Source organism: Micromys minutus (genome assembly GCF_963924665.1).
Source record: "Micromys minutus genome assembly, chromosome: 10".
Lineage (NCBI taxonomy): Eukaryota > Metazoa > Chordata > Mammalia > Rodentia > Muridae > Micromys > Micromys minutus.
In genome coordinates, this window is record NC_137979.1 from 21785491 (window position 1) to 21806443 (window position 20953).

The 20953-nt window shown below is 47.4% G+C and overlaps 1 protein-coding gene across 1 annotated transcript; it reads left to right on the top strand.

Moving 5' to 3' along the window:
- Window positions 1–5036: 5036 nt before the first annotated feature.
- On the top strand, window positions 5037–15373 carry LOC308426695 (asialoglycoprotein receptor 2; the record flags this gene model as incomplete). Its single annotated transcript, XM_080924585.1, has 8 exons — window positions 5037–5160; window positions 9151–9267; window positions 9524–9619; window positions 10147–10218; window positions 10350–10436; window positions 10524–10669; window positions 14861–14967; window positions 15217–15373. 8 exons carry the CDS (start codon window positions 5037–5039, stop codon window positions 15371–15373), a joined length of 906 nt encoding a protein of 301 aa, XP_080780711.1.
- Window positions 15374–20953: the final 5580 nt, after the last annotated feature.

The window sequence follows — 20953 nt, forward strand, 5'->3', positions numbered from 1 at the left end:
ATTACCATAATGATTATTATTATTTATTTAAAAATTTGGAAAGGTCTTACTATTTTACTACGTGGTCCTGACTGACTTGGAACTCTCACTGTGTAGACTAGGGTGGCTTTGAACCCACGGGCAATTGTCATTCTCCTGCCTCTTCCTTCCTAGTGTGTGCCCCCAGGCCAGGATTTGATTTTATATGTGAGGATACTTTAATTAATTATCACATGAATAATCTAGCAGAAATTTAATATAAATTTAAATTTATATTAAACAAATATAAATTTAAATAAATTTGCCAGTTTAAATAAATCTGGCAAGCTTTTTGAGTAAGCATGTGATGGAAATTTTAAGGGTAAGAAATAAGGGCTGGAGAGGGGGCTCAGCAGTTGAGAGCACACACTGCTCTTACAGAGGACATGAGTTCACTTCCTAGCACTGGTGCAGCTCACAACCACCATAACTCCAGCTCCAGGAGGATCAGATGCACTGTTCTGGCCTCCAAAGGTACCCATACTCCTGTACATAAGTTCGCATGCAGATACTCATCTATAAAACTAAAACCTCAAAACAAAACAAAAACAAACCTTTTCGATGTTTTACCAGAGTGGCAGGTAATAAATAGTGTGTCTTAGAATTGATGGCATCTTAAGTTTGACAAAATGTAGCAGTTCACATTTCTTTTCTTTTTAAAGATATATGTGTTTATGTGCTTTATGTATGTGAGTGCATGTACTCCTGCAGGCCAGAAGAGGGCATCAGATCCCACCACAGATGGTTGTGAGCCACCATGTGGTTGCTGAAAATTGAACTCCAGACCTCTAGAAGAGCAGACAGTGCTCTTAACCACTGAGCCATCTCTCCAGCCCCAGCAGTTCACATTACTTTTTTTTTCTTTCTTTATCACCACCTTTTATTGTGATAAAATACACATAACATTAATGCTGACAGTAGTGTGCACACCTTTAACCGCAGCACTGGAGGCAGAGGCCACCTGGTCTATGTAGTAAGTTCTAGGCCAGCCAAGGCTGTGTAGAGAACATTTCTATCAAATTTTGTCTATCTATCTATCTGTCTATCTATCTATCTATTTATCTATCTATAATCATATTTATATATAAATAAAACATTAAATTTGCCACTACCTTTGTTTTCAAGACAGGGTTTTGCTATGTAGCTCTGGTTACATTAGCTCTCACAGTGACCCTACTGTGTCAGTCTCCTGATGTTGGGTTCAGTGGTGTGGGATGCTTGGATCTGCGTCATTTTTAAAGTGTGCTGAGCTTATTGATATCAGCCACCAACCATCAATCCGTAGAATGTTTTCATGCAACAAAAGTGAAGCTCTAAACCCACTAAGCAACTTTCTATTCTTGCTCTCTAAGCCCAGATAATTGCTGGTCTACACTTGATCTTAGCCAAAGGGCCGAGAAGGGATAATAATTCTGTTCTGTCTGTTGGGCTGCTTTAAGCCCCTCATACACATGAAGTCAGCTCAGCATGCTCATCCAGACAAAGGAAGCTCTGTCCTTATACAGTGCGGGGACCGAGGTGGATTTTGTCAGAGAAAGTGGCTGACTCTTTAAACTGTAGATCTAACTGGGAGAAGAAAGCAAAAGTTTGCATTTTCCTTTTTTTGCCTTTAGAAACCCTGTCTTGAAAAATAAAAATAAAAAAATAAAATATTGAGGGTGGGGGAGAAGATCACTAATTTGTAGGTTCCACATTATAGCAAGATATGATCAGCCCCCATAGCCCATGAGGGTCTCTGAGTGCAGCTATCTAGTGGGTTACAATTCCTTCAGTAAAAGCCACCTGCTGCTGCTCTCCCAGCTTTCTGTCTCAAGGACATGAGCTGTAAAACGTAGTCTGCAGTGGCTTTTTGGTACAGAATCCAGGTCATCTGGTGTCCCCACGGAGCAGCAGGATGTACACCAACTGTCACCAAACACATAGCTGACTTCTGTTCATTCACCAAAAGAAGAAGTATAAGTTTCATTTAATTTGCAAAAACTAGCATTTTTTTTATAATTTAAAAAATTTCTTGTATATGAGTTCACTGTAGTTGTCTTCAGACACACTAGAAGAGGGCACCAGATCTCATTATAGATGGTTGTGAGCCACCATGTGGTTGCTGGGAATTGAACTCAGGACCTCTGGAAGCACATTCAGTTTTCTTAACTGCTAAGCCATCTCTCCAGCCCCTACAGTGTGGTTTTTAAAGACGGTTTATGTGTAGGTGTTTGCCTGCGTGTATGTCTGTGCACCATGTATGTGCAGTCCCCTGGGAGGCCAGAAAAGCTTGTCAGAGGCCCTGGACTTTGGAGCTACAGACAGTTGTGAATCACCATGTGACTGCTGGGGAACTGAACCCGGGTTCTCTAGGAAGACAAGCTAGTCCTGGGGAACCACTGAGCCATTTATCTAGCCTTCTAAGGCATTAGAGGAGCAGGTCTAGGAGATGAAAGATGATTGTTATCATAAAGATATTCTGGCAGAAGAAATAGGAAAACATCCCCCATAGTGATTAGGATGCTCTGGGATCTGGATGTGTGACTCAGAGTGTATTCTGCCTATTGCGTAAATCTTTCCTGTCCGTAAAAGCCACGTGATGGAGCTGCATTCTCTAAGATGGCTTTTATAGGCCATTGTCTTCCCATCGTCCTGGATACCAGCCTTTGACTAAAATGACTTGCTTCCTCCAACTCTCAAGTCCAGGGTACCAGCTTTCGGATTGAAGTCAGAACTGGGTCCGGTATCACAGTATTTGATGAAAATCAACTGGCTTATTTTGGTTCTGGTTTTAGAGGTTTGATCGATGATAAATTTGCTCTACTGATTTGGACCCATGGTGAGGCAGTACATCCCGACAGAGGATGTGCATCTGGCAAGGCTACTTAGCTCCTGACTGAAGTGAGAGGGGAAAGAGCTGGAATTTCACAGTCTGCTGGTGAAGGCATTCCTTCCCAAAGTGAAACATGCTCTCCCATGCCCCAGCAGGCCCCGTTCTTATGATTTTCTCTTATTCTTATAGTGGTGTAATCTGGAGACCAAGCCTTTGACACGTAACTTTTGGGGGAACATTTCGAATCCAAACTATATATTAAGGTGACTGTACCAAGTCACCTTAATCTCTTTTCTTCCAGAGGCAAATGTACTGAGCTCTTAGGGTGCTGTGTTGGGAGGACTAAATGAGAAAACCTCATTCGTTTTTAAAATATTTATTTATTTATTATATATAAATGCACTGTAGCTGTCTTCAGACACACCAGAAGAGGGCATCAGATCTCATTACAGATGGTTGTGAGCCACCATGTGGTTGCTGGGATTTGAACTTAGGACCTCTGGAAGAGCAGTCAGTACTTTTGATCACTGAGCCATAACTCTAGCTCGAGAAAACTTTATTAATATAGATTGTGTGTGTGCATGCATGCCTGTGTGTGAACGCATGGACACATGTGTGTGTGGGGTATACGCACCTGTGCCAGTACGTGTGGAGGCAGGAGGTTGATTTTTAGTATTTTTCTCTATTACTCTTTACCTTACTTTATTTTATTTTATTTTATTTTATTTTATTTTATTTTATTTTATTTGAGGCAGAGTCTCTCTGAACCCAGGGTGTGTTGTTTGGCTACACTGGTCCCACGGATCTGCCCTTCTCTGTCCCTTCCCTGGCATGCTGGCAACATAAATGTGTGCTGCTGTGCCTGGCTTCTTATACGGGAGCTGGGGTTATGAACTCACGCCCTCATGCTTGTGAGCGAGCCCTTTACGCACCGAGTCACCTGCCCAGCCTTTGTAGATCCCGTGTAGCACTCGAAGGCATGAGGAGAGACGTTTGTGTCCCTGGACTTAGTGTGGTCTGGGGTCACGACTTCCATGTTTTGAAAACTTCCCCACCGTAGAGTGGGAGTAGAGACCGGAAGCTGAGAAATGTGGAGATAGGGACAGGTTTGGAGCGCTTGGTCCTAAGCGGGATCTCTCCTTCCTTCCTTTGTTGGTTTTGAGAGAGAACATACAGCTGTGAGGGGGGTGAGGAGAATCTGGGGGCGGTATAAAGGTGTGTGATTGAGTCAGGCTGGAGCTGGGGAACGCGGTGCTGAGCGCATTCAGAGCTGTGGCTGTGTGCCAGGGTCACAGGCTCAGATTGGGCAAGAACAGGGAACTGAACTGTAGGTCACTCCTCTCCTGGTCAGAGATATTTGGAGAAATCAACAGTTCTGGAAAATAAAGAGGCAGGAAGTGAAACAGGGCAGGGATAGAGAAGAAACAGCAGACTGTATCCTGGCCCCTCCCCACCTGCATCCCGGCTCCCCTTCTGACATTGTGGGCAAGATGATGATGAAGATGATGATGGTGTGTGTGTGTGTGTGTGTGTGTGTGTGTGTGTACATACAAGGAGACCTTACGTACAAAGAGACTTCCTGCCTCCCTTCTCTGGTAGTGAGAACAGAAACATGTCCCCCACCCCCACTCCTCACTGCCCGAATTCCAACTGTGTTTCTATTTCTATTTACTGTCCAAAGTCCCGGAGGCAGGAAGGGACAGGTTAGATGGACTTAGATATTCCGACACAGGGACCCGGCTCTTGCCTAGATCAGCCCCTCCCTGTCACCTAGCACCACTGGCCCCGTTCTCCCAGGTTTAACCCTTCTTTCTCCTTGGGCTCAGGCTGCCTCCGGAAGCCAGGGTCAGCTCTTCCTATACCTCAAACAGGTAACTGAGGCAGTGGGAGGCAGATGGGACTGGGGATGCCTAGAGCTAAAAGCGAACATGGTTTAGGGGCTCTGACTGAGGGAATGAGAGCATGTCTGGTCCGTGAGAGTATGGGAGGAAGGCTGTGGCTTCAGCAACAGAAAAGCTCCCTCCTGGGAAGGAAGGAACCGGAAGCATTTCTTGTCTTTTCCCAAACTACTCTCCGGCTTCTCAGGTTTGAGCTACCCAGGTCCTCTCAGTACCACAGGAATTCGAGTCTTAGCACAAACCCAAGTTCCCGCTCTAAGAAAATCTCATTTCAGTCCCAGATCTGTCTCCAGCCCTTAAGGCCCATCATGGAGAAGGACTTCCAAGACATCCAGCAGCTGGACTCTGAGGAAAATGACCATCAGCTCAGTGGCAACGAGGAACAGGGCCCTCATGTGCAGAATCTTAGGACAGAAAATCTACATTGGAAAGGCAAGTGTTTCTGGGGCCTCTCTGGGATCCTTGTCTCAGCCAACTCCTTTCTCTCTCTGTGTGAGGTCTCTCTCACCCTCACTCAGTGAGCAGGGTGCTCCTGAGTCTGTCCTACTTGGGGTTATTACTGCTGTGATAAAGCACCATGACCAAAGTGGCGTGGAGAGGAAAGGGCTCGTTTGGCTAATACTTCATCCTCGCAGTTCATCATTGAAGGAAGCCAGGACAGGAACCCACACAGGGCAGGAAGCTGGAGGCAGGGGCTGATACAGGCAGAGGCCATGGAGAAGAACTGCTTACTGGCTTGCTCCTCATGGCTGGCTCAGCCTGCTTTATTATAGAACCCAGAACCACTAGCCCAGAGATGGCCCCACCCACAGTGGGCGGGGCCCTTTCCCATCAATCATCTAGTAAGAAAATGCCCGACAAGTTTGTGTTCAGCCACATGTTATGAAGGCATTTTCTCAGTTGAGGCTTCCTCCTCTGATGACTCTAGCTTGTGTCAAGTTGACATAACACTTGTCAATGCAGCAACCTTGTACACGGGAGCTGCTGGTACCTCTGAGGGAAGGGTCTCAAGAAAAGGGTATGCTTAGAAGTGAGGGAACACATGAGAGCTAGGGATGAGTCTCCCCCAGACTGCATGTGTGTATGTGCATGTGTGTATGTGTGTGTGTGCATGTGTGTATGTGCATGTGTGTATGTGTGTGTGTGCATGTGTGTATGTGCATATGTGTATGTGCATGTGTGTATGTGTGTGTGCTTGTGTATGTGCATGTGTATAAGTGCATGTGTTTATGTGCATGTGTGTATGTGTGTGTGCATGTGTGTATGTGCATGTGTGTATGTGTGTGTATGTGCATTTACATGTGTGCTTGTGCATCTATGTGCCTAGGAGGAATGCAGAACCCAGGTCTGGGATACGGTGTGCACAGAGAGACCCTGGGTGATTCCCATTTTTTTCCTGCCTCAATCTTCTTCTTGCACATTTTGAACACAGTCCCCAGATGATTGTGAAAAGGTTTTAGGGTAAGAGAGATCTTGCCCTGGAGCTTGTTAGCCAGTGTTCCAGACACTGTAGTTTCATCTCAGAAGAAGCTTGGGACTGCTTTTGTTGTTATTTTAAGACAAGGCCCCTCTCACTTTGTAGCCCAGGCATCTTGAAACTTACCGTATAGCCTGAGCTAGCCCTGAATTCTCAAGAAACCTTCCTATTTTAGCCTCAGGAGTGCTGTGGGCGCAGGTTGCTCTACCCTGCCCAGGCAACTTGAGACTTCCACCTCTGTGTCACACCTCTTGTGTGTACACACGTGTGGTGCAGTCACAGCACCCATGCCAGCACCGTCTGTACTAGCGTCTGTGACCTTCGGAGTCCTGGTTAAAAGATTCTGGGATCTCATTTTGAGGAGACTCATTTATTGCTTATTTATTTTTGATACTGAGATTTGAACCCAGGGCCTTGTGCATACAGGCAAGAGTTGAATCACTGGAACCCCTGTCTGTTTTGTCAGTCTATCCATCTCCTTAGTTTGTATTAAAATTTTCTATTCTATTGTTTTGTGACCTACAAGTGAACGCTGAGCACTGTAAGTTCTGTCTTGCTGAGTTCTGGGTGCTGGGTGCTGGGTACTTCTGTATTCTGATGTGTATTTAGTTTTCTGGGATGCAGAAAAGTGGCTTAGGACCTATCTGACTCCTTGCACCCTAACTGTCTTGGTTTCAGGCTTTCCGGCTGCCTCCTCAACTTGAGGAGTCTGCTAGACTCTGTCCCAAGTTCTCCTCTCTGCCCAGTGGTCTGAAGAGTTTCTCTAGATAGTGAGTAGTGAGCTGGACAATTTGAGGACTCATCCATTTTCCTGGCTTTCAGGGATTAATGCTCTTTATGGCCTGATGTTCAGTGTCTTGAAAACTGTTGTTTAATAATACATATATGTGTGTGTGCATGTATGTATATATGTGTGCGTATATGCATGTATATATGTATACACAAATGTGTATATGTGTTTGCTTGTATGTATGTGTGTATACGTTTATGTATACATGTGTGTATGTGTGTATATATATGTATGCATGTGTGTATGTATACATGTATGAGTGTGTATATATGTATGAATATGTATGTGTATACATGTTTTTCTGAAATAAGGTTAAACACGACAGCTTCTGTTTCGACTTGAGTAAAGCATTTCAAACCTGCTTACATAGTACTTTCTGTTTTAATCAATTCCAAGAACAACTGAGTCAGGAGGCTACTTTTTTGTCATTGTTATCTTATACATGAAAAAAATGGAAGTCGCTAAAAGACTGAATGATACTGGCCTAACTGGTGGCTCAGCTGACAGGGTCAGGATGTCATAGGTGACAGGTGAGTTGGGGACCAGGACGAGGGGTTTTTGCATGCACAGTACCAGCAGAAGCTGTCAGGGGTTTAGCTGGGGATTTCCAGCTGGGGAGATGGGTCAGAAAGTGTTTCTAGTTGGAGTATATCCTATGCCTTCCTGTGATGCTAAAACAGAATGCGTCTTACTTGTAACCTTATAACAAACAGGAATGCATTGGCTCATATTTCTTGAGTCTGGGAAGCCCAGGACTGAGGGCTGTGTCTGGCAGGGCCTTTTCATGCATCAGTCTGAAGCAGGAGAGCCCAGGGAGGGTAAAGGGGACAGCCAAGAGGAAGCTTTTAATAAGACTGCTATTTTGTGATGATGTCAATAATCCATTCAGGAGGGCAGAGTCCTCAAGAACTAACCACTTTCCATTCAGGTTCTCCCTCCCAATGTTGCTGCCCTGGGATCATACGGAAGGGCACAGTCCCATCACAGCGGAGGGGAAGGCAGGTTTCAGGAGGGTATCAGGGGAGGTTCGAGGCAGGGAAGGCTGTGCTTGGGGGCTTGGGGATGAGGGGAACTCAGAAGCATGCTCTCTCTACGTTAAGTTGGGGTCCTAAGTATGGCCGCCATGGAGGAAGGTGACAGTGGCAGGAAATGACCTCAGGAAGATTTGACTTCCATGATGCGGGGTTGCTCAAGCATGGTGGTACTGAGACAAGGAAGGCTAGGGTCACAGGCTGAGGCAGAGGAGTCTGCATGCAGGTGGATGGGCTGGGAGATGAGTTACTCCGCCTGGTCCAGGAGCGGCAAGCCAGCTCATGCAGGTGAAGATGTTGATGTGTGGGAAGCAAATAGCAGTGTGAGTATGGGCATGTGAGCAATTGTGTTAGAGTGGTAAGAGGAAACACGGGTGTGGGGCAGGTGGGTCAGCAGGCAGGAGAGGTGACTATGGGAAGATGGGGGAGGCCATGGGGACAGCATGCCAGTGACATTGGTTTCTGGGGATGGGAACAAGGGTGGTGGGAGTTGGGGGGAGGCTTTTCATTTGGGGGGAGATGAGTAAAGAAGATGGGCCTGCACGGTGGCTCTTGGTTGCATGCTTTATGGTGGGGTTAGCTGCACTGGAGAAACCCACCGGAGTTGTGAAGGGATGGGTTGGTTCAGGATTGGGCTCGTGGGAGGGATATAAGGGTATTGACTAAAGGGGGTACATGACCTAGCCTGTCAACACTTCATTCTGAAGGCACAGGGGCTGTGGAAGGACAGAGGTGATCTGTGGGTCTCTGACTCAACGGGCAGGAAGAAAAACCATGTAGACCACTTTTTGTAGGGTGTTTAGAAAAGGCCAGTTCTGTATCCTGGTCGTCTCTGTGTTTCCGTATTCCCAGGTGTAAGATCTCACCTGTGTGCACAGTTGGCACATCTCATGTCACGTGCATGTGAGTGCTTGCCCATGAACATGTTGGTGCATGGTGTGTAATTGTATGTATGTATGTAAGAGTGTGTGTATGTATGTAGGATCAAAGTCCATTTAATTTCCTCATCGCACACCTGATTTTCTCCTTTACCCAGTCCATGCCTCCTCAGACTTCTGTACCCCTGTCCCTTGTGTGTCTTGTACTCCTCTGGAATTGCTTTCTAACCCCACTCTCTCTCACAGGGCAGCCTTCTCTCAGGCCCTTTCCACAGCGTCTCTGCTCCACGTTCTACCTCAATCTCCTCGCCCTGGCCTTCAACATCCTCCTGTTGGTGGTCATCTGTGTGATTTCATCCCAAAGTGAGGTCATGGCCTGGCAGGGATGGAGGCGAGGATAGAGAAGTGCTCTGGGGAGTGTCGGGGCAGAGGGCAGGAGAGAAGGGGAGGTGGAGGCATCCTGGAGTCGGTTCTGGGTGCCGATGGAGATCAGTGGTGGGGTAGTGAGGTAGGTGACGGTAGACGGGATGGGTGACACAGGGTCAGTCACGTGGACAGTGATGTGGACACACTGTGACATAGTTCTACATCCATCTGGTCCCAAATGTCTCCTGGCAAGGTATTCAGCTGCAAGAGGAGTTTCGGACCCTGAAAGAAAGCTTCAGCAACTTCTCCACCTCCATCCTGATGGAGTTCAGGGCTCTGGATTCCCACGGTGAGTTGGACGGGGATAGCTGACACTTACTTATTTGTGCAGATTTGATCAGCATGGAGCTGGGTCTGCAGCAGGAGGGTGCTCACAGGCTGTGGGGATAAAAACCTGGGCAGAGGAACACCTCAGCCAGAGGAGCCAACACAAGCTCTGACCTAAGGAGCTTGGGCAATGAGTCTGGCAGGAGGTGACACATGGTGGCAATTAGTCCCATTTTAGGACTGTGTATACTTTTAGTGTGACGGGAGGTGGTGATGGATGGGCAGTGGTGAGGGGTCAGAAATATGGAGGGGCCAGGCCACACTGCATGCCGTGTGGACTGAGCGGGGCTTGGCTTGAGAACATGGAGATCCAGAGAAGGAATTTAAACAGCACAGTGGCCTCACTTGGGTGCGGCGGGAGTCTGGGTAGTGGATAAGTCACATATGGGACAACGTAGCAGACTCTTACAGATACCCAGGAGTGTATAGCCAGAGAAGCATTCGGGAGTCAGACTGATGCGGAAACCATTTAGCATCCCTCTTTTCCAGGAGGCAGCAGAAATGACAAACTGAATTCCTGGGTAGCCAGACTGGAGGAAAATCAGCAGAAACTAAAAGCAGGTCAGAGATTCCTCCCTCCTGCACCCTTTCTGGGTCACTCTGATGTGCGCTGTGCCATGCGCATGCGCATTGCCCCAGACATTAGCGGGAGCTCTGTGCCTGCAGCATCTCTGTCTATGTTTGTCCCGTAGACCATTCCACTTTGCTCTTTCACCTGAAGCACTTCCCAATGGATCTTCGGACCCTAACCTGTCAGCTGGTGTTCTTCCAGAGCAACGGTAGGGTAGGGACAGGGAAGTCGAGGGTTCTAGCATGGCTGTCTCCTCCGGTTGGATCTTACTTCCCTCTGTCCTTCTCTCCCCCAGGCACGGAGTGCTGTCCTGTTAACTGGGTGGACTTTGGGGGAAGCTGCTACTGGTTTTCTCGGGAAGGGCTCAGCTGGACCGAGGCTGACCAGTACTGCCGGCAGGAGAATGCCCATCTGCTGGTCATCAACTCCAGGGAGGAGCAGGTGAGGAAGCCTGAAATTAGGCTTGATCAAGTATCCTGATCAAGTCTTTGTACTTACCCATTATTATTTACTTTAAATTTTGTTTCTTCTTCTCCTCCTCCTCCTCCTTCTTCATCTTTATTTTTAAAACCAATGAGTCCGATTAGTGGAACCAGTACATACATGGGTATAGAGCCATCCATTGGGGCATTGGCATCAAACTGGGTGGGGGAGGGGTTCTGGACATGGCAGAGCTGTTGCACACACGAACACACAGTGGTTGTGGTTGCATGCACAAGACCTGCTTAAGATCGAGCCAACCAAAATCCCAGTATGGATGAAAGCCTTGTATGAAGGACTATCGGCCGTTGGCTGCTGAGTGAGGAAGGGGCAGTTTTCTCCCTGGATGTATTTTTTATTTGTAACCTAAAGAAGAATACAGAAGAAGAGTGTGGTAGGGGGTCCTGATGGTTCATGGTGGAACAGAAACTGGTTCTAAGAGGTGGGAGCCAGGAGAGGCATGAAGCCACGTGACCAAGTGATGTCGAGCCAGCCGGGAGCCACGTGACCAAGTGATGTCGAGCCAGCCGGGAGCCACGTGACCAAGTGATGTCGAGCCAGATAGAATGCTAGCCAAGGTGACGTCAAGGCTAGGGCTTGGGAGTCACTCCAGTGCAGGAACTGAGAGTCCCTTCTTGCCGCATTGGCTGTAGGCTGTGGCAAAAGGAACAGAATGCGAAGACTTAAAGTGCTCCCCCACCGTGGGTCCTTGGGTCCTCATATGTGTTTTGCGTCTTCCTTCACCGCTAACTGTCCCCAGATCGTAATCTGAAGACTCACGGTATTCATGGTGGGAAACTAATCTGTGGATGGAAGAGTTTCTCATTCACGGCAGCCCTCACCACAATCTGGACGTGTTCATGAGTTCATGTCTTTAGTTCTTAAAACCCCGTTGGGTGGGCACCAGGGAAGAACCAGTAAGTCATGATGGAGTCAGGACTGAGACCCACTTGGCTGCTTCGGTCAGTGTTTTTACTACTGCTGTTTACAATGCTAGCGCAGTTAAACCACTGGATGCAGACGTCAGAATATATTTAGTGTTTGCTGTTTGTCAGGCTGTGCAAATAATTTTCATGATAGTTTTAAACTTTGCTTAACTGATCAGATTGAAGTTGCCAGTATTTAGTTTTGACGTGTAGAAACATCAACTTTAGGTAATTCAACCTAAGATTTGGCTTACAAGTTCATGACTCCAGTTTCTCGGTGGACTGGGCTGTCATCATTCTGAAGGGCCCACTTTCCGACGTGACCTCATCTCTGGCTGGCAGACAGGGTGTGGTCCTTGGGTTTATTTCGTCTCTCTCTTCGTCATTCAGTTCCAACCATTTTTGGGTCTCTGTGTTTTATATTAGTGATTCTCTGCCTTGGGTAACAGATGTCAACAACCCCTGCCTCTTACTTTTGAGCGTTCTGATAGAATCTCCGGCTCACTTTAAGATTGCACTACCAGGAAACCAAGGCTAAGGGGTTTCTCTCATTGAGTGTTAGACACTGTGGTTTTGACCAAGAAAAAAACTAACAAGAGCGAAATTTCTCAGCATTTAGGAGGATCATGAGGAAGCTATTTCTCACCATCCTCTCCCTCTGGCTCTGCCCTACCACAAATGCTCCCCCTACCATTCCCTGACTTCTGTTCTTTTCCTACTTTGGAACTGAGGTCTTGTTTTGGTGTCCAGCCTGGCCTCAAACCCCTGGGCTCAGCCGATCCTCTTTCCTCAACCTCCTGAATACCTGAGATTATTTTAGTAAGTAGATGTAGCTCTCGTATTTAGTTTTCAAGATTTCTAATTACATGTGTTTATTTAGGAGTGTGTGTTGTGTGTGTGGGAGTGCAGGGCTGTGTGTGCATGCACTTACCATATTCACAGAAGCTGGAGAGGGTGTTGGGTGTTCCTCTTCCAGCATGCTCTGCTTCTTCCCGGAAGGCAGGGTCTTTTTCTGACCCTGGAGGCCACATTTTTGCTAGACTGAAAGCCTGGAAGTCTCAGACGTCATCTTATTTCTGGCCACTCTTGGAATTGGGGTTACAGGTATCTGTTGTGGAATGCCTGGCTTGTTATGTCCCGACACTTGTGAAGCAAATGTTCCTGACTACTAAGCCCTTCTCTCTAGCCCCATCCCCCATCTCTTACATTTGCTTGTGAGATGAGCTTTTTGTGGTTTTCTTCCATGGTGCTGTGGACTATGGGTAGTTTGTTTTTAATTACTGTAGTGATGACATGTATAACTCTAAATGGTGGGCTGAGGTTTATTGGCTTAAAAAACTAAGAGTGCGTGAAGCCAGAGAGATGGGTCAATGAACTAAGAGCCACTGCTGCTCTTTCAGAGGACTGAGATTCAGTTCCCAGTACCCATGTGATGGCTCCCAACATCTGTAACTATAGTTCCAGGAGGTTTGATACCATCTTCCAACCTCCTTGGGCAACAGGCACACACACAGTGTACAGATATATGTGCAGGAAATAACCCACACCCATAAAATAAAATTAATAAAAATTCTAAAATTAAAGAAAAAAAAACCCTAAGAGTTTATATAACTCTCCATATGAAAGATGGGAAGAACATCTTCCTCCCCAGACGAGATCTCACATGGCTCAGGTTAGCCTCGAACCTGCTATGTAGCCAGAGGAGACCTTGAACTCCTGATGGTCCGGCCTTCACCTCCTGGTTCATGCTGTGCTTTGGGGATTGGAGCCAGCTGGGCTGCCACATCCTCTCTGGCACATGTCTTCTTAGAGTGTGTTGTCCTCAAATACAACAATCAAAGGTCTCTGGAACACGTGGCTTGTATGCTCAGCTGTCAGTACTGAGCAGCCACAGCTGCTTGTGATATCCACACCCAGCTTCCACCCTTGGGGGAGGGGCACGAGTTTCATGATGGTTTAGTTGTTGTCACTCTTTCGAGTAGGCACAGTTCCTTCTTGAATCCACTCAGGGAAGGGCAGATGAATAATCTGGATTATTTTCTTTGGTCCTCCAGCACTGTTTGGTGACTCTCCCTCTGGGCCTTGAGCTCAGGGACTGAGATTTTGATTGTGTGCATTGGTCTTAGTTCTTCAGTTTCTTCAGTGATGGGATTAGTGACTACAGAGAGCCCCAGGTAGCGACAACTTGAACATCCTATGTCCAGGTCCCTTCGCTCCATCCCTGTTGATCCTTTAGAATCTGTGGAGCAGCCTCACTGGCCCTCACAGCTGCTTCTTCACACGCAGCACATTGTCCTACATGGAGAATTCTAGATTTTATAGGTGCTGCTGTTCACAGACTTTGCTCTTGGATAAGAAACCATGGTCTCTGGAGAGTGAGAGAGGAATTCCAAAGATTTTCTTCACACGATATCAAAGGAGACTGTTAGAGTGTGTGCTTCCTTTATAAAACCCAGTGACCATACATTCCCTTGCAGCCATACAAAAATAACGGGGCTAAATTCCCAGGAACAACCACATATGTAAGAGCAAGCCCCGTGGGATGGTTTTAGTCCTAGGGAGCAATCTGTAAGCACAGGGATGTTTGATAGAAGTCTCTGTCAGTTTCCTTGTACCCAAGCATCTTTCTGTTCCCAGTGGAGACTGTCAGACCCCATGTAGCCAGGTGCTGGGTGGTGGGCCCAAGTATGGAAACTCTGAAGCCTGGTAAACCTCAGGAAATGACATCAAAATCACAGCAAGAGAATGGGGGGCCAACAGGGAGACAACTGAAACCAAGGTGCTTCATGGGTTCTGGGCTCTTCGGGACAGCAATGGTAGGATCTCAAAGATGCTGTGTTCAGAAGATGGGGAGAAGATGGAGTTGCCATAGCAACAGTGCTAGGAATGGAGTGAAAAGTGGGCCCAGGCTGATTGTTATAAGCTAGATACTGGTCGGCTTTCTCGGTCCTAATAACTACCTCGGAAAGAGAGTTCCTATGGCACCAAAATTGGAGAGCTACTAAAGCTCAAGAGAGATAATCACTACAAAGCACTTTGTACAACGTCTAGCCTAATAAAAGTCCACTTAACCCCAACCACTCATGTAGAGGAAAAAGCAAGGACATTGCTGTTGTTAGCTGGGGGGTTCAGCATGGAGCAGGCTGGGCTGGGCTAGGGTAGAGTGCTGTCCCTCGGATGCTCACATGGATAAGGGATGAAGCAATTTGCTCTCTTGTTTTTCCAGGAATTTGTTTCAAAGCACAGGAGCTCTTTTCATATTTGGATAGGTCTTACCGACAAGGATGGCTCCTGGAAATGGGTGGATGGAACGGAGTATAGAAGCAACTACAAGTAAGTGCCCCCCTAACCCCGCATCTCCCTGTGAGTTCGTTCCAGGGACAGCTGCCTGGCCTTTCACCTCAATGCACTCCTATAGGGCCAGTTTCCCCAACCTCTCCCTCCTGACCCACTCCCCATCTCAAAGCCCGTACAGCTTCAACCCTTGAACCCTTCCAGGGCTGTGATTTTTTTGAGGTGGGGGACAGGGTTGTGGGGAGGTTGGGCCTTGAGAAAACGCCTTTCTTTGGCTTACCTTCTTAGGAATTGGGCATTCACTCAGCCAGATAACTGGCAGGGCCATGAAGAGGGTGGAAGTGAAGACTGTGCTGAGATCCTCTCAGATGGCCACTGGAATGACAACTTCTGCCAGCAGGTGAACCGTTGGGCTTGTGAAAAGAGACGGAACATCACCCACTAGGAGTCTGCTCTACCATGTCTCCACCCCCTCCATCACCCACTAGGAGTCTGCTCTACCATGTCTCCACCCCCCCTCCATCATCCACTAGGAGTCTGCTCTACCATGTCTTTACCCCCTCCATCACCCACTAGGAGTCTGCTCTACCATGTCTCCACCCCCTCTATCACCCACTAGGAGTCTGCTCTACCATGTCTCCACCCCCTCCATCACCCACTAGGAGTCTGCTCTACCATGTCTCCACCCCCTCCATCACCCACTAGGAGTCTGCTCTACCATGTCTCCACCCCCTCCATCACCCACTAGGAGTCTGCTCTACCATGTCTCCACCCCCCCTCCATCACCCACTAGGAATCTGCTCTACCATGTCTCCACCCCCCCTCCATCATCCACTAGGAGTCTGCTCTACCATGTCTCCATCCCCCTCCCATCACCCACTAGGAATCTGCTCTACCATGTCTCCACCCCCTCTCCATCATCCACTAGGAGTCTGCTCTACCATGTCTCCACCCCCTCCATCATCCACTAGGAGTCTGCTCTACCATGTCTCCACCCCCCACATCACCCACTAGGAGTATGCTCTACCATATCTCCGCCCCACTTCCAACCCCACATTACCCAAACATCTTCTCTGGGATTATTTATAGCAAGGAAGAGAGACAGAGTCCCAAGCATGAGAGGAAGTTATGGGAAATGGGAAGGGTTTTATGGTTTCTTACCTTGGGAAGACTGAGATTCCACCCTTCTCCACAATTCATTGCAGTTGTTATAAATTTCAGCCTTCTGGATGGTATAAGAAAAGAAAAGAAACAATACTCAAAACTCATGTAGCCTGGTTATTTGGAGCTGGTGCAAAAAAGAGGGAGGTGGGAAAGTTTGGAGGAGGCAAGGTATGAGTCCTTGAGGAACATTCTTTAACATACTGATGGGAGGAAGCAGGAACCTCAGTAGCTAGCACCTAGATGGACTGGGGCTGCTGGGTACAACCTCAGAGGATCCTGGGAAAAGTGTGCTTTCTAAATTCAAGGTTTCTAGGTGTCCCCAACCTGAGTTTTCAGGGAATGCCCTCACTCTAATCCAAGCCCCTGGAGAAAGAAGGCGCGCACTCACACACACACACACACACACACACACACACACCAAGCTTCCCGTCCTCCCTCCACATTGCCTAGAGTTAACCATTTCTACTGTGTTCTGTCAGGGTGTTTCCTGTACACCCACACACATGCAAAGCTACATAGAATCGAATGTGCTGTGCTTTATTTAATTATTTACTATGATGGGCAAAGAGTTGGCATTTTTGTTCCTCTCCATCCATACTGCTGGAAGCTTTGGATGAGCTTCCAATGCTTGATTACAAACTTCCAGTGACTGTCCACTCAGATTAACACCGTTGGCATTAAATTTGAGTGAGATGCTGGGAACCAAGAAACTTCCCTTAAGACAGCCATTCCTGGCCACAGGCATGCACAGTCCTATTCTCGTGGTCTTGTCGTTTGCAGCCCCTGTGGCCTCTAGCCCAGTTCTCACAGCTGCCCGAGCAGTAAGCGTTTCTACCAGCCTCTAAGCCCTGACCCCAGGTTCGCTCATCACGGTCTGCAGCCTAAGCTCCTCCCAGCCCGTGTTCTCCAAATGCTTTCAAATTCCCCGGGGCAACCTGGCTCCAGAGTTTAAGAGGCACATGGTAGGCAGCCGTGGCAGTGGCTGCTGCCCTTCTGCCAATTTTCTTGGTCAGATAGCTCTCTGTTTTTAGAAAATATCCAAGAGAAAACCCAAGGGAAGAAGGGAATTATTTCAGACCAGGGAGCTTGGCTCCAGTGATTCTAGACCCACAATAAGGTGGGACCATGGTATCAGGGGAACATGGCAGAGAGGCAGATACTGAGGTAAAATACAGACAGAGAATACACCCAATAACCTAGTCCCTCTAGCTAGGCCCCACCTCCCTGGCAGTTTCTCCAGAACTCCCAAAACAGTGCCACTTGTTGGGGTCCAAGTGTTCAACATATGAGTCTGAGGAGGGGTTATAAGATGTGGCTTGGGAAAATGTGAACAAATGTCTATCAGTCTTAGACAGGGCACTGATGTCAGACCAAAAGGATCCACCCCAAGTCTAACTTAGGGAGTCATTGAGTTTGCTGGGGTTCATTGCAGGGACATGCTTGACTTAAAGGCAACAGTGTCACCAGAAAGCTCTACCTCAGCATGAACAACAGCCCACAGAGCTGGTGTCCCTGGAGTTCCCCATACACCGCCCAGATCACAAGTATGCAATGCCGGAGGACAAGGGAAAAGGAATCAGATCCTCTAGAACTAGAGTTACAGAAGGTTGTCAGCCACCATATGCGTGCTGGGAATCAAGCCTGAGTCTTCTTGAAAGTTCAATATTCTCAAACAAAGAATGAGTAAAGTTACACCCACTCTAAGAAGTCGAAGTTCTAGATGGGCTGTTGCCTAAACCTTTAATCCCAGCACCCATCTGAGTAGCAGAGACAGATGGATCTCTGTGAGTTAGAGGCCAGCCTGGGCTACATCGTGAGTTTCAGGACAGCGAAGGCTACAAGGAGAGACCCAAACAAATAAACAAACCAAAACAAGAAGTAGATAGTTCAATTTTAGAAATTCGCATACACTTGTAAGAAGTTAGTGACCCATGCGATCTTTGTTCTATTTTCTAGAGACAGCAACACTGACACAGCCCAGAATCTGTTGCCACAAGGGTCTTCCCTGTTGGCTTTTCCTGCCCACACCTGATATCCCTGGCTCCACATCCCTACCTTGTTCCTCACACTTGATGATTAGTTACAAGTCTGTTGTTCATTTCTGTAATTTTTTGACTTCAGGCAGGCTACAGACCATATGTAAATATACAAGACCCCTCTGGACCGACTTAGTATCCCCCAGTGTAACTCCTTGACTTGTCTGAGTTACCGTGTTTGCCTGCAGCCATTTTCATTGCTGAGTCTTTTTCAGCATACTAGTGTATTTAACTCTTCTCTTACGGAAAGACATGGGGGTTGTTTTTGCATTTTGGCTGCTGCAAATAATTCTGCTACTCACACTTAAGAGAAATTCAGAGCTAGAGCAATGACTCACTGGTTAAGATCACGCTGTTCCAGCAGAGGATCTGTATTTGATTCCCAGCACCCACATCACTCACGACCCTGGAACTCCAGTTCCAGAGGATGTGATGCCATCTGCTGGCCTCAACAGGCATTGCATGCACATGATGTGTAGACCCACCTTGTGGGATGGTTCACAGTGTGAGCAGAAAATGTGGACCACAGCATACTCCTCCTGGATGTTTACAGCCTGAGATAACTCCCTGTGGTATCTGCATGCCGAGGGGAGCTAAACATGTTGCCTTGTTCAGCTGTAGGCAATAAACGTGCCTCCTCAATTCAGATGTATAAGGAAAATGCCAACTTCCTGGTTTGCTGGTGTGTCTCCATTAGAGTGCACAGCCCATGCAGTCTCAGCTTTTCTGTACATGTGTCTGTCCTTTCTTCAAACCCTCCGTTGCCCAGGTGAAGTCATAATGTCACAGGCATTATGAATGCAGTTACTCAGTCACGTAGTCACAACACATTTATATACAGGAGAAAACGGCACGTTGTCCCTGAGGGTTGGCATGGCACGTACATTCCCACCCACACCCACCACATACACTGTGTCTTGGCTGCACTTTTGCTATGATTGTCTATTTTTCTTTAAATTTAACTGCTCTGAAACGTGCACTGGTATATTGCTGTGGTTTTTAATTAGCTCTAACAGCTAATGATGCACAGCTTTTAATTTGCTTAGTTTTTACATCTACTTGATTTATTCATGTGTGTGTGTGTATGTGTGTGTCTGTGTGTGTGTGTGTGTGATTGTACCTGGCCATGGCTTGGCAGCTAGCATCCTTACTGGTCACCTCACTGGTCCACATTCTTCTGTTTTTATTAGCAAACCCTTATTAGAAAAATGCCCCTTAAGCCTGATTTTTGGTTCCTTTTTCCTTTTCTTGTTGAGTTTTCAGAATTTTTAAAAGTAGGTGTGTGTGTGTGTGCATTTGTGTACGTGAGTGTGTGTATGTGTCAGTATGTATATGCATATGAGTGTGTGTGTATGTGTGTGTGTGTGTGTGTGTGTGTGTGTGTGTGAGAGAGAGAGAGAGAGAGAGAGAGAGAGAGAGAGAGAAGAGAGAGAGAGAGAGAGAGAATGTGTTGGGATATGTTTGTGGTGTATTGCATGTGAATGTGTCCAGGTCACACTTATGGAGGCCAGAAGAAGAAACTGAGTATTGGCACCTTGACACAGGATCTGCCACTAAACCTCACACTTGCCATTTTGTTTAGGCTGGGTGGCAAGGAGCTTTGGAGATCTATTTGCCTGACTTTGCTGCCCACCCCCTCAGTTCTGGAGGTGGCCGCACACAGCCATAGCTGTAATGTGGAGCTGGGGATTCAAACCTAGACTCTCACGCTTGCACAGTAAGCACTCTCACCGACTGAGCCAGCTCCAGCCCCAGGACTCCTTTATCAGTTCTAGACACGGCTTCCTTGTTGGGTTTGCTGCCCGCAGATATCTTCTCCAGTCCTGTGGCTGGTTTTGTCAGTCTCCTGACAGAAGCCATTTCCCCAAAAGAATACAGCATAGCTAGTGAAATCGTGGGCTCACTTACGGAACCGAGAACAGTGACACGGTCGCAAAGAACAGGAGGCTAAACGCTTTTCCTGTTTTTCATAGGAATTCAGTTAGATCTCCTCAAAGGGCCCACGTGTCCCAAAGTCAGGGGAGGCGGAAGCATGGGGGAATGTCATAGAAAGTGGCCAAAGCAAGTGCTTCCTGATGGAGACAATTTCTAGAGAATTCTTACATGTTGTGGGGGAGTCACCCATTTTTTCCCTATGGGAAAGGGAAATGCCTTTTCATCCTTTCCCTAGTTATATGGTGGAGTCCCGAGGGAACATCTGTGCAGAGAGAACTGTCTGCATGGAGTAAGTCAGGCCTCTCCCCAGAAGGTCACATGGGAGCCAAGTTGACAATACTGTTGACATGCAACAGGCTGCTGGTGCTTCCGTGGAACAAAAAAAATATGTCGGCTTTTTTGTTTTTGTTTTGTTTTGAGGCAGGGCCTCACTATCTGGCCTAGGATGGCTTTGAACTTGCAACAGTTTTCATGCCTCAGCCTCTACGGTGCCAGCAGCCCTGCCTCTTAAATGGGTTTTGGGTGAGGCTGTGGTTATGCCTTTGGGGTTTTTGTGGTATCCATAAGGAAAGAGACTCAATTCTGTTTCTTGACAGAAAAATCTAAAAGCTATTGCCTGGCCCACTTGTTATTGGTTGATTAGGCTGCTCTTGGCTGCCTTACAGGGCAAGGATATCAGAGAACAAGAACTTGGGAGCCTGGAAGCCGGATCCCCAGTGACTGACATCTAGGTAGACTGTCAGAGTGGACTGCAGTCAGAGCAGGACTAAGGTGAACCACCTTTGAGTGGCACTGCTGAAGGGCAGAGGAGCGCAAAGGCACTCTGAGACACTCCTGCGAAGCCTTATAAAGTTCTGGTTCTGGGTGCTTGCGGTGAAGTGCACTGGCCC